Source organism: Macadamia integrifolia, chromosome 8 (genome assembly GCF_013358625.1).
Source record: "Macadamia integrifolia cultivar HAES 741 chromosome 8, SCU_Mint_v3, whole genome shotgun sequence".
NCBI lineage: Eukaryota > Viridiplantae > Streptophyta > Magnoliopsida > Proteales > Proteaceae > Macadamia > Macadamia integrifolia.
The window spans coordinates 10,071,063-10,084,264 of record NC_056564.1 but is presented as its reverse complement, the minus strand read 5'-3'; the positions used below and the strand labels follow the sequence as shown (position 1 = coordinate 10,084,264).

Sequence of the window (13,202 nt, the reverse complement as noted above, 5' to 3'; positions counted from 1 at the left end):
CAAATCGACAAAGGTTAGTTTCGTTTTTCTTGATTAGTCCAACCTGCTCGGACTGAAAATAGACACCTTTACTCAAAACAATAGATCCAACTAGTTTAAGTTTTTTTTTTTTTTTCCAATCCCAATTTTTTTTGGGGGGAAATTACCAAGATCAACTAGATAAGATAATTTATTACAAAATAAGAAAGTCTAAAATTTATTTTACATTCACTAGTTTCAAGTTTAAAAATATTTACTTAATTTTCAAAGTTAGTTATTGTTCATGTGGTCCAAGAAAAAATAAAAGCAAACTCCCTAAAATAACCCTAATCTTACTTACCATGCATAACTGCTGAGGTGGAATCACATGTGAACGGATCAGGTTCACATACAAGAATGTTCTCGTAACTCCTAATCTATGAATATAGAATCTATTAAAAGAAGAGAGAGAAAATTGATTCTATATCCACGGATCAGGACTGTCCTCGTACGTGAACCTGATCCGCTCTCAAATCACATTAATATCCAAACTCTATTTTTTTTTCTTCCTATAAGACTTACATATTCAAACTCGATCAGTTTCTTCTAAATATTGATAATATAGACGGGTAACCAGCTCATATACTATCAAGTTAATAACAAGTAGAGGAAGTAGACTCGGTGCATTCTGGAGAAGATGCATGGGCTACTGAGTTTCAGGATGGATGGGGTGTGTCCAGTGAATTGATACAGCGTTAGCAATGATAGTCATCATCATCATCATTCGCTGTGTTTCTTCACTGACCATGGCCACTTGATCACCTGTGTGTGCGCCTCTGAGAGAGAGAAGAGGGTGTTTTCAATTCGGAAGAGAGAGAATGAGTGTGGAAGAGATAGAGGGGATGTTTTTAATTCAGAAGAGAGAGGTGTTTCCAGCTGGCTAGAGAGAGAAGGGTGTTTTCAATTTCGAAGAGAGAGAACAGTGAGTACGGGAGAGAGTGTTTTTCCAACTGGCTAGAGAGAGAAAATTGTGTGGAAGACAGAGGAGTGTGGAACAGAAGGGGGATGTTTTCAATTCGGAAGAGAGATGTTTCCAATTGGCAAGAGAGAATGAGAGAAGGGGGTGTGGAAAAGAGCTGTGTTTCCAATTGGCTAGAAAGAGAGAGAGAAGGGGATGTTTCAATTCGGAAGAGAGAGAGAAGAGGTGTATTTCCAATTGGCTAGAGAGAGAGAAGGGGGTGTTTCAATTCGGGAGAGAGAGAAAAAGAGGTGTGGAAGAGAGAGATGTTTTCAATTCGAAAAGAGAGATCCTTCCAATTGGCTAGAAAGAAAGAGAGAGGTTGTGTTTCAGGCCATATTCTTTATAATTTTTTTTTTCATAAAGGTATGATTATCATCAATGCTGCTGCATTGGATTAAATACCTTTGGTCATCACAAGACACAATATTAATATGATTCCACCTCAGCAATTATGCATGGTAAGTAAGGCTAATGTTATTCTATGGAGTTTGCTTTTATTTTTTCTTGAGACCATGAACAATGACTAACTTTTGAAATTAAGTAAATATTTTTAAACTTGAAACTAGTGAACGTAAAATAAATTTTAGACCTTTTTATTTTGTAATAAATTATTTTATCTAGTGGATCTAGGTAATTTCCCCCCCCCTCTCCTTTTTCCTTTTAATCAATCCACTTTTAAGGGACGAGGAATTGAGATTCCAAGTCTTTTAAAAGGTCGTGATGGGTCTCTGAAATTTTGTTTCTACCCTTCTTTTAACCAGTGTCATAAAAAGTGGTGCAACAGCTTTTCAGTTTTTATTGAAAATATAAATATGTAAATTACTTTTTCAATCCTCTTGGACCAATCATCTCTTTCACATTATGGGCATATTAGGTAATTAAAAATAGGTTATAGCACTTTTGTAACTTACCTAGGTGACAACTAGACAAACCCATATTTAATACCGTAGGTTTTTAAAGGTTACTAACATTGGTGGATAAAAATCGTCAATATTCAATTGCTATAAGATAAACCGTGATGATCTCCTAGTGAAAAGAAAAAAAAAAAAGGTAATTTACAGTGCCACACCCTAGAGAATGCTAATATTATAGAAACACCTCTTATTTAATACCAAATTACTTTTAGATCCTATGCCGTAGTCTCTATTACAGAATATACCTCAAATGTTGACATCAACAGCTTCTTTTTCTCCTAAATACCATATTACCTTTCAAAATGTTGATTTCAAAATGTTGAAGTACCAATATTACTCACTTACAAACACACACCCCCTAACCCCAAATACCCAAAACTTCAGTTTTAACGGGTCAGACTCCATTTTCCTGTTCTTTATTTTCTATACTGTCTCAAATCTCCTCAGAGTAGTAACAGAAGCAAACTTTCCAATCTAGGTTGTAGATCAATCGTTTTCTTCTCTGCGTTTCACTTTTTCAAAATTTTTTTTGGGGTTTTTTTTTTACTTTTTACTTTCTCGAACTCCATGCGTTTAAGATCTCAGAAGATCGAAATGTCCATCCGTGTTCGCATAGTAATCCATTTAGTGTTTTTATAGCTCCTAGAATCATTGTTACCCATTACAAGGCTTTTGTCGTCTTAATCTCGCCCAAACCCATGGAGTTTCCCCTTCTCCTTTTTACAGAGTGATGCATTTTTGTAATGGCGAGTTTGGACCCTGGTGTTCTCCTTAAGCTTCTACAGTACATGAACACAAATGCGAAGGTTGCAGGCGAGCACGTATCATTGGGTGATTTAACATTCCAACCCGTCAACTGAGTAGGCAGTTTTTCCTTTTCTGTTTCAGAATCAAACTATATTACACTACTGGGTTTCCAACAGAGAAAAACTAGAAACAAATAAATAAATAAAAAGAAAACTCAGCTCTACTTTCACAACCGTTCTTCAGCCGAACCAGGTGGAATAACAAAGGAAAAAAAAAAAAAACCTTCGGTTGTAGTCACGCTCAGCTGTGATAGAGCTGTTCTCAGCGACACGGATGAAATAGACCTTGCAGGTATAGAGATGTGGAGAAGGGGAGAATGGTTAACCCACGATGAGGAGAGGGGTAATTATGGGTTAATGTAAAATAAGATATGGATATGTATTTTACTCAAAAGGGTTAAAGTGTCATTTCATAACTCAATTAACAGAGACTGACGATAAGGGGTTTAAACGTAATTTGATATTAAATAGGGGTTATTTCTATAATACTGACATTCTCTAAGGGGGTCAAAGTTACTTTGATACTCTAAGTGGGACTTATTTCATGCAATTTACACAAGATAGAAGTTTGTTTGTACATAATGCATGGAAAGTCCATGGAGTCTCCTTGGCCACACTGTTAGTCAAGCCTATCTTAGATGGCATCTTTTAGTTGCAAACGTTTTTTGAGTCTTGTACATTTTCATTTTGTTTCAAGAAAACTTAACAGCTGATTCCTCGATAAGGAGGACACTATCTATAATGGACATAGTAGTCTGACCCATTTTGAATTCATGGATCCAAGATCAATATTTGACGTTCATAAATTTTCCTTCCTTTGAATAATTTATTTTTATGGGAAAATAATAATCATAATCCATATGCACAAATTAGCAATGTGTACGGACAAAGAAAAAGGTAACACAATCCTTTTAACAGATTGGGTAGAACCTAAAATGGAATTACCATAAAGAATTGAAGGTTTTTTGCTTGTGTGGTTCCAGTTTCATCTTCAAAGTTCATCATTGATGGATATAGAAGACTCATTGCACATGCTAGACACGCTGAGACTTTGAAGCCAGACCTGGTCCGCCACTATAGATTCTGTATCATCGTTGCGGTGCCATGACCAAAGGGCATGAGTTTGATTGAATACCTTGAGCCGTCCATGTCCGAAGCTCGCCTCCCGGAATAGAGACAGTGGAGAGGGAGGCTCCTTAAACCTTCAACAACCACATATGAAAATGAAATATCAAATTGTCAGCCTATCTTTGCTGGTAATATAAGTAATCCATTGCTGCATCTCATTCTTATCTATAGTTAGGTTCACATTTCAACCTTACCAATAAAAAAAAAAAAAAGGTTCACATTTCAAAAGAAAATACTCACGTTAAAGCAAGTCCTTCCCTGTTTCCACCATCACCTATGGTCACATGCACAGGCCCGCATTGGTTTGTACTGTTGTTGGACACTCGAGTCTGCAATTCGAAATAAAGATATAAATAAAAAATAATATATATATATATATATATATTTAAGAAGAAATATATTATGAAAAAAGTTTTCCTTCATCGTAAATGAAAGAAAAATTAAATCTATCTAAGGTCATTATTTTCCCTGCCTTACTAATCAATAATACCCCATTATTTCTCATGCCCATCCAAACCACCGACACCAATTATAATTCCTCTAAAATTATAATTCCAAGAACAGTTTTTTTTTTTTTCCAATGATTTTTTGCATGATTAATACAAATTAAATTAAAAAAATAATAAAAAATTACAAGGCTTAGGGGACAGCACCAACCACAAGATTAGCAAACACTGGTAATACAAAGCACAAATCTGCAAACTAAAAATATATTCAGAAGCTTGGTAAACTAAGGGGGAGGGGGGAAGATCCCAGGACCTAAGAAAAAATTAATCGCAATCATTTCAAAGATTTGCATTTGTAAAAGGGAAAAGTATCTCAGAGTTGGTCGAAGAGGCTAGGCCTCTCTCTCTCTCTCTCTCTCTCTCTCTCTCTCTCTCTCTCTCTCTCTCTCTCTCTCTGGGGCTCCCACAACACCAATAACAAGAACCCTTTCCCTTAATTATAAAAAAGATCACTGTTTGGTTGTTTAAGAAGTGTGCCCTTACGAGTAGACATAGAATGGTAAAAAGTCTTGGTACTAGCACAATTAGGTAGATATCGCAACCATTTCTTAATAATGGATCACTTGATTATTATGTCATCATTTGTTAATCTAATGCCTGTTTTTTTTGTTGTAGTGGGAAGGGAGGGGGTGGAATTGCAGAAACTTGGTTGTTGCCTGGGTCGCAGCCAAGTAGCTACAACCCCAGGTACCAACCAAGGGAATGGTACCTCAGGGGTGGGAGTGGAAAAATTCATCATAAGTGGGTATTTTCAAACCTACCGCTGGAATTCCATTTCCTTGACTGCAACTTGGACAGTAGTGAAATTTTTTCCAGGATTGCCTAGGTTCCCTTTACTTAGGACTCTTGGAAACTCTTTGTTCTTTCATCAGTGTCAGCCGCATGTGGTTTCTGTCAGGACCTTGCCCAATAGAGATTCAAGTATTCAACTGCTCTTTCCCAGTGCCACCCCCAAGTTAATATTAAAATATCTCTTCATTAGTTTCACTGTAAGATTCCATTGTTCTATGCTCTACTATTATCACTACCATTACCACTGCAGGAGTCCAAATTAGTGTCATTTAAAGGGTAAAGAGGGGATATTTATGGAAATGAAAGGGACAGGTGTAAACACATGAAGCGTACTTTCACCTTAACATACTTGCAGAGGATTTAAACTAGCGCCGAATCGGAAACGGTCTGTTCTCAGTTTTCCAGTTTGGTCAGATGGTCCAGTTTTTAACTACGAGTTACATAGACGGGTCACCTATGTGGAGTTTGTAAAATTTTAAAGAGACCCTATCCTGCTGACACAGGAACATAAAAGACAATCTTCCAGCACCCAAGGTGCTGAAGATGCTAGAACACACCCTCTCATTGGTCCCCCATTCTAGTGTTTCCTGCACCACCAGGCACCACAAGGGCAGTGTTCTTTCCCCCAGTTTTAAAATTGTGATTACTCGGAAAACAAAACTAGAGAGAGAGAGAGAGAGGACTCACAAAGCGTTCATAGGCGTGAACATGTCCTGCGAAAACAATGTCGACCCGCGCCTGATATAGTAAGCCCTCCATAGCTTTCCTCATGCTCTCTCCCTCGCCTTCATGGGCTAGATTGGTGTTATACCACGGAACGTGAATTAAAACTACGAGCCACGGTGTTCGACCACGATCGACCTTGGCCAAGTCAGCTTTGAGCCACTTGTATTGGTTGGAAGTAACGTTAAAGTCAGTGTAAGAACCCAGCATGACAATATGAACACCAGCAACTTCAAAGGAGTAGTAGAGGTTGGAGGTGGATCCGCTCTCCTCGAAGGGCATAAGCCACCTGGCATTGTAGGCTTTGAAGGGCTTATTCTCGAAGAACTGATAGGTCTCAACCTCGTGGTTTCCTTGGGTCACCATCCAGGGCCGCCGGCTCGCATATGGTTGGACGAGTCGACCGAAGGAGTCCCAGAGGGGCTGTTGGGTGTCGGCGTAGGATAGATCTCCGGGGAGTAAGAGGACGTCGTAGTCCTCTTCGCCGATGTGTGATAGCGTTGATGCTGTCCATTCCGTCTGTCCCAAATCCCCTGTTCAGGCCAATGCATAGAGAAACATATTAGTTACAACAAGGCCGGCTTTCGTATTAAGACTGAAACGAGGTCTGGTTGGATTAGACCGTATCAGGTTTATGTATGAGAATAATCTTATATGCCTCTAGTCTATGGATTTGGAATCTACTTTCTCTTCATTTAATAGATTTCAAATCTATGAACCAAGGATGTACGAGATTATTCCCAACTTTTTAAAACCTCAGTTCAATCTTGAGTCGTTTAAGGGGGCCTTTTTACATCCTTAGAATTTATTCAAATCCAATAAAGTGTTCGGATTAGGTTCACATAAGAAATTGTTTTCGTGCGTGTACTTAATCCGTGATTTTAGAATCTATTAAATGAAGGGAGAGAAAATTGATTACGAATTCATAAACCAGAGATATACATGATCCTTTTGATACGTAAACCTGATCTACTCTCATCTTAAACAAGTACTCAAGCTCCCAATCTATAAATCTATCATTTTCTCCTTCATGTTTTCCGTTGTTTTTTTTTTTTTTTTTTTTTTTTCTCAAAATTAAAAGACAGCCACAATAGTTAGAATATTCCTCTAATATGCTGATTCTAGGACTCTTTCCAAACCTATTCAAGACCACTTTTATCAATGATTACACGTTTTAAAATCCTGGCATTGACGCATCCTGAGTACAAAGAGGAGGGTGACAAGTTCGAGCATGAAACTGAGACATTCATGGGTTTTCATATCATTCCAACGTCAGCCTTGCTCAGTCTCCAAGTTAAGAATCCTTTAGATCCAATTGATGTACATTAAAAAAATATAAATGTAAATTTCAAATGGGAAAGGTAGATCCGATGATATGGATCATTGATTAGGGTTTTACATTTTAATAATATCTCATTCCTATTAAAAAAATTTAGAATTTATCATTTACAAGAAAAAAAAAAAAAAAGTCTGAATCATACCTCTATGGTAGGGATCCGTTTCCTCTCATGTGCACAAGAGGTGTCACTCAAATTCAATACCCTTGAATGCTTCGTCACAAAACCTGACACATGGGCATGTGCTTTGAGACGCTTCATAGCATTGAATCTGAACTACCACCTCTTATGCCAGTAGAGAACCACCTCTTATGCATAGTAGAGATATCCTTCCCATATAGCTGAGCTTTGACTATGATAATAAAATAATTTTATTAATTACATTTAGTTTACTCACTGTAACACATCAAACCCTGTGCAAAAATGGTCATTCCACCATAACAAATGATAACTATTGGGGCATGTGAAACCTTAAAAACTGTAAATTAACTAATCTAATCGTCTTCTTTATCACCATCAGTTATTCTTTTACCACTGAAACCCTTAGGTGATAAAACCTTGAACCATGAATTTTTTGTTTTTTTGGTAGAACCTTGAGCCATGGACTGTGAAAATACCCTTTGGGGGGGAGGGGGGGGGGAATAAAGGCTTTGAAATCTTCCCAGAAAAAAAGAAAAATCACCAAACTTTAGCGAAGTATCAAAACATGAATCAATGGAATGTTCATGAACCGCAACCAAGAACCATGAAATCTTGTTAGAGAGCCAAACCCTTGTGTTGGATATCTTTATATAACTTATAAAAATGATGGGAAATATATAGTTGTCTGGTTACATGGCTCTTACCATTATTTCAGTCAATGAGAGTGCTAGTTGAAACATCAACACTGGATGAGTTTCTTGATTTCATGAGGGCAGAGAAATAATTTTACAGAAATCACACGATCATATAGTATTCTTTTTCCTCCCAACAAATTCTAAATATTCAATTAGGGGAGTATTAATTATGTTTGGGGCAAGGCCTATCCCTTTGTTTTATTTTTTAATTTGAACCGTAACATGGAAAGCGATGATTTAATCTACTTAAGAAATTCAATTGTTTAATTAAAGCATTATTAATTAGATTTTGGTTAAGGCATTCCCTTTGTTTTATCTCTTAATTAGTTAATTTGGACGATAACGTGAAAAGCCTTGACAAGGTGCTTTCACTTTAATACGCGAACGCGTTTTAACTAACAGTGCTTCTGAACAGGAAATGAGACTCTGAGTTAATAAAATTCTCACTATTCTCAGACTCTTCGTCCTTTCCTTTCTCTTCTATTTCAATTCCCCTCTTTTCTATACCTAGCCCAATTGTACTGGATCAATATGTGATTAAGAACTAAAACCAGCCAAAGAGAAAAGAGTAATGGACCAGATAATTTAGGGGGCCAATGTTGGTATTTCGAAAATGATAGAAGGAAAGGCAAAGAAAGACCACTAATGAACCATTAGAAGGTAAAGCTCTAACCCTGATCTTACCCTCATTATCAACAGTTTAGCTTTGACAATTTTAAGAATAGAGCGTTTCGTGAAAGAAAATGTGGTCCCTGTAAATGTAGATGGGAACTAGTGCGGAAGTATCAATACAAGGACAAGATTTCCGCCTTTCATGAGGAGCAAAGCAATTTTTTCACCCCCAATGTGACGGAAATGTACATCTCCAACAAAATGAAATTTATAGATTTCTTTTTTATTTGGTACAAAAATTTGCAAGTTAAGTGGTAAGCAAAGAGGTATATATGAATACGGACGAGAGAAGAAGAGTTATCATTTTCAAATAGGATCCCATCACTCTCCATGTGATATGTGTACCATCAGTCAAAGTAATTAATGTAACATTAACCCATGAACGATGGATCCCATATGAGAAGGTCACCACAATGGAGACTCTACTTAGACGGTCCCCTTTGGGACTATCAAATGTAATTTGCAGGTTAAGCTTTAAGCAAAGGTATATGAATACGAATAACACACCTGCGACGGCGAATTCAATGGGGAAGTTGGATGGGGGAGTCTTGAAGCTGAAGTCCTGGCCAGTTCCACCACAACGATAATAATAGGTGGTGCTCTGATTCAAAGGTCCGATCTTGACGTGATGGATCTTGCTGGATCTGTATAAGAAGTAATGATACGACTCATGTTCTCCGGTTGCTGAAGCTTCGTATTTTCCTGGTGTTTGGCCGTATTCAACGATCGAAGGAACCTTCCTATTGTCCGTTATCCAAGTAACTCTCGCATGATCTCTTCCAACGAGCGATATATGAACCTGTACACACAGGTTTTTCAAACCAAACAATAAGCATTTTAAGGTAGAGAGAGAGAGAGAGAGAGAGAGAGAGAGAGACCTGTTGTGGGTCTGAGTCCGAACCATTGTGCAGAGTGGATATAATGCTCCGAGGAGGTGGTCGAATGTATTCTAATGAAGCGTGGGATTGAAAAGGAGGAAGGAAGAAGATGAATAAGGAAAAGAAGAAGACATGGAGCTGTGGCCAACTTTTCTCCATTTCTCTGCTGCAGGAGGAAGAGAGGAGGGTCGACTTGGATTTAGCAAAAGTGGATTTCAGATGGATTATATTTAAAGGGAAAAGGGCTCGAACAAAACGAGTATGGGAATCCTTACAGCATCAAGGGAGCCCCCTTTGCCTAACCTCAACTCACTTTTTTAACAAAACTAAAGAGTTACAAAAATTAACAATAATAAAGCAGAACACCTACAACTATACTCCTCTATTTCTGTCCAATGGCAGCTGCTCTTTTTAAAATTTATAGACAGCAGGTTTGACAAATTAAAAAATTAAGTTAATTTGTCTCATGAGGGGAGGGTTGATCTTATCCGATCAGTTATGGTGTCCATGCACATTTTCTGGTCGGAAGCTATTGGTATGCCTTCTTACATCTCTCATAAACTGGAAGCCTTGATGACTGCCTTCCTCTGGAAGGACACTGAGAGTAACAAATTTCTTTACACCATCAGTTGGGACTCAGTTTGTAAGCCAAGATTGGAAGTGGGGTTGGGGATCTGGCGAGTCTTATTCCTCCCCCGAGCAAACCTTCTCTGAGCCAACAGCCCGATCCATCTTAGTTCGATTAGGAAGTCTACGCACAACGAGAGCGAAGTCATGTGAACTCAGAAGCAGCAGCAACATTTGTTCCATTTCCGGCTGGCCTATATTGCTTTCTCATCGTAGTAGCGGTAGGCCTTTTCTTGCTGGGGCACTCAAGAAAATGACGGTCCGAGACCCAGCAAGCGGAGGAGCAAGTGAAGGCGCCCTACCAGGTGCCGCAACGCGTCAAGTTGCTTTGCCCCTAACCGTCATTAGGGTGGTCGTAGATCACAAGCGAAAGCAACAAGGAGAAAACCCTGAACCTAGTAGGGGCGCGCTAGCGCACTCCGGCTTTCTTCGTTGGCTTCGCTGCCTCCGTTTGCAGGTTAGGGGTTGGTCAATCAAAGGGTTGGTGTGGCCGGTACAACTAATCAGAACCACCAGGCAACGTGAATCTCACTCTATCATGAACAATCTGGACCTCCCCTGAGGCCCTCACGGGCCGTCCCCTCCGCCTTCTTCTCCTTCGACATTCGCCAATCGGAGACGACAACCGATTGAGTCGGAACCTGAATTTAAAGATGGAAGACCCAGATGGACTTAATTAGATAGCTAAAGGCAGAGGCACCTTACTCTGATTGCCAGATAAAAACCGGAATGGATATTAATCTTTCAACCTCAAGAATCAAGGCCTTCCGGTTGAGCGACGCCCTCCTATATTCGTATTTGTGCGATACCAAATTCGTTCTGGCAGTTTGCGCTCTCATTGGATTTTCCGCGTGGTGGAGATTCACCGCACATGAATTTCTGTCACAGGGAAGCCAGTCTAGCTTACGCGATGGTGTGCGCGGACGGAAAGCTGACAGGAATCTTCTTCGATCGGCCATTCGGCCAACCTTTCGCCATGAGTTATCGGTGCTCAGCCGTGCCCCACGCTTACAATCTAATCACGTTGTCCTTATTTATGACCAAAAGTGTAAAGATGTGAAGTGGTGGAGAGATAGAGGGTTCAGAAGCGGTGATACGTAAGAGATGGGCATGGTCCCTATTAAATGGAGTGGCTCCCTCCTATAAAATGTTTCCATTGAATCGATGCCCCCCTCTTGCAAATCACCGAAGAAAGAAAGGGCCTTGTAACACCGATGTGAAAGGAAAGCGAATGGAAAGGCCCCCACCAGCCCAGAAAAAAACCACTCCCCAGCTGTTGATGTTGATGATGTCAGGGATGGAAGGATCATAGCACTACTTCTCGAAGATCAGATCATGTTCCAACAATGATCTATCTATAGATGATTACACGATTGGTTTGTATTCATTCAAAGGAAGTAGGACATGGGAAGTCTCCCTCACTGTAGGGATACTATAAGGTTCGAATTGCTGTCTCTGCTAGTGATCATCTTCTTTGTCCCGGTAGAGAACTGATCATCGAGTGCTTTCTTTCTCCATTGAAAAAGAAATATGTGAAATAGGGATCCTCGGTGGGTTCACGACCGGTAGGAACCCAATTCGTCCTCGGTTTGGACGCAAATGTTGAGGCTTCGGCCCCTTGTTAGGAAGGTGATTTCGTCCACCCTTGATGATGGGACCATTACCCTTCTTTGGCTTGATCCCAAGCATTCCCATACGGTGCTCTTGACACTTTGGTGACTGTATCAGATATGGCCTTGGGCCGGACTGTAGACCACTAGTTTCCTTGATTATTGTGGATGGCTCTTGATCTCCTGGGCGTGCTGCCTCACCTCTTCTTCAAGCTGCTTGGCTGTCCCTCCCTACCATTAGGGGGGCCCTCGAGGGAGAGATAATCTTTTTATGTGTGATGTAGACCCCTCGGGTGTCTTCTCTTCGTTGTCCCATTGTTCCTTGGGCTTCGGTTGTCTGTTTTCTAACCATATGTTGAGGCATAGCTTTGATTAGGACATATTTTATATATTCATTATCGTTTTAATTAGGTATTTTGATCCTAAATCGATGATAAAAGTGACTACATAATGTGATTTTCTCATATTTGCAGGTCATAGAATCATATACATAAAAGATGCTAAATAGGTGGATTCAATGCAATCTAGACACTGGTTTACCCATGGATCGACTTGCCAAGGGACGCTGTCATAATCGCCCGGTTAAGTCGAATAATAGTGATTCACTTTCTCTCCTAAGAGGGGACCGCTCCCACCTCTAGGAAACAATCGACATGTAGACTAGCTTGGGTATGTTATAGAAAGGGAAGGCAGAGGTAGTACTTCGAATGGCAAAGAGGGGTGGCTCGGTAGGGAAGGAATGGGAAATCGTCAAGGATGACTTCTTTGTTGGCGAAACGAAGGGTGGTCGTAGATCAACATATGATCAAGGGCAAGATTGGAAGAAGTTTCACTGAAGCAATCAAGGGCAAATGAGGAATTTCATCTCAAATTAGAAGTTTGGCCAAGAGATTGAGCAACAAAGAAGAATCAGACAATGGAGGACTTGCGTATGTTTGAGAAGAGAAGTGTAGGGGCATGATGGTAATTTTGAAAGATGAGAAATTTTCCGGACCATATTAAAGATTGGGTTCATTGCGTTTGTAGTTTAAAATGATGCATCTTTAATTCTCGAGTCGAGTCAGTACGGGGTCAGGATGGAGAGATATATTGTCATGCCCCGTTCACGTAGAATCGGACCGGTGACCAGGTTCCCTCCAGGTAATCCAAACCACCAGGATCATCTGACATAGTAACCACAGCACAGAAAACCACAAGTGATCAATGGAATACAATGATATGTTACAGCGGAAGTCTTCTCATAAATGATTAACTAATCTATCACTGTTGCCTAGCAACACAACTCTCACACGGGCAACCTTAACCGTGTTCAAATCCTTCAGGGACCCACCAATCCTCCACTGGGGTTTCATCAGTGGGACCCAACATGGGATCCTCTACAGAATATGTTGTAA

At 39.7% G+C, this 13,202-nt stretch overlaps 1 protein-coding gene across 1 annotated transcript; it reads right to left on the bottom strand.

Moving 5' to 3' along the window:
• Window positions 1-3,677: 3,677 nt before the first annotated feature.
• Window positions 3,678-9,730, bottom strand: LOC122086697 (purple acid phosphatase 22-like). The gene is made up of 5 exons (XM_042655689.1): window positions 9,572-9,730; window positions 9,201-9,492; window positions 5,813-6,381; window positions 4,068-4,156; window positions 3,678-3,901 (listed from the first exon to the last, which is right to left on the bottom strand). Exons 1-5 carry the CDS (start codon window positions 9,728-9,730, stop codon window positions 3,691-3,693), a joined length of 1,320 nt encoding a protein of 439 aa, XP_042511623.1. The 3' UTR covers window positions 3,678-3,690.
• Between the last annotated feature and the right edge of the window lie 3,472 nt (window positions 9,731-13,202).

Coding starts and splice junctions, on each gene's coding strand:
- LOC122086697 (XM_042655689.1), bottom strand. CDS start 9,730: ATGGAGAAAAGTTGGCCACAGCTCCATGTCTTCTTCTTTTCCTTATTC. Junction 6,382..9,200: donor CATTGAATTCGCCGTCGCAG/GTGTGTTATTCG, acceptor TGGCCTGAACAG/GGGATTTGGGACAGACGGAA. Junction 4,157..5,812: donor TTCACGCCTATGAACGCTTT/GTGAGTCCTCTC, acceptor TTCGAATTGCAG/ACTCGAGTGTCCAACAACAG.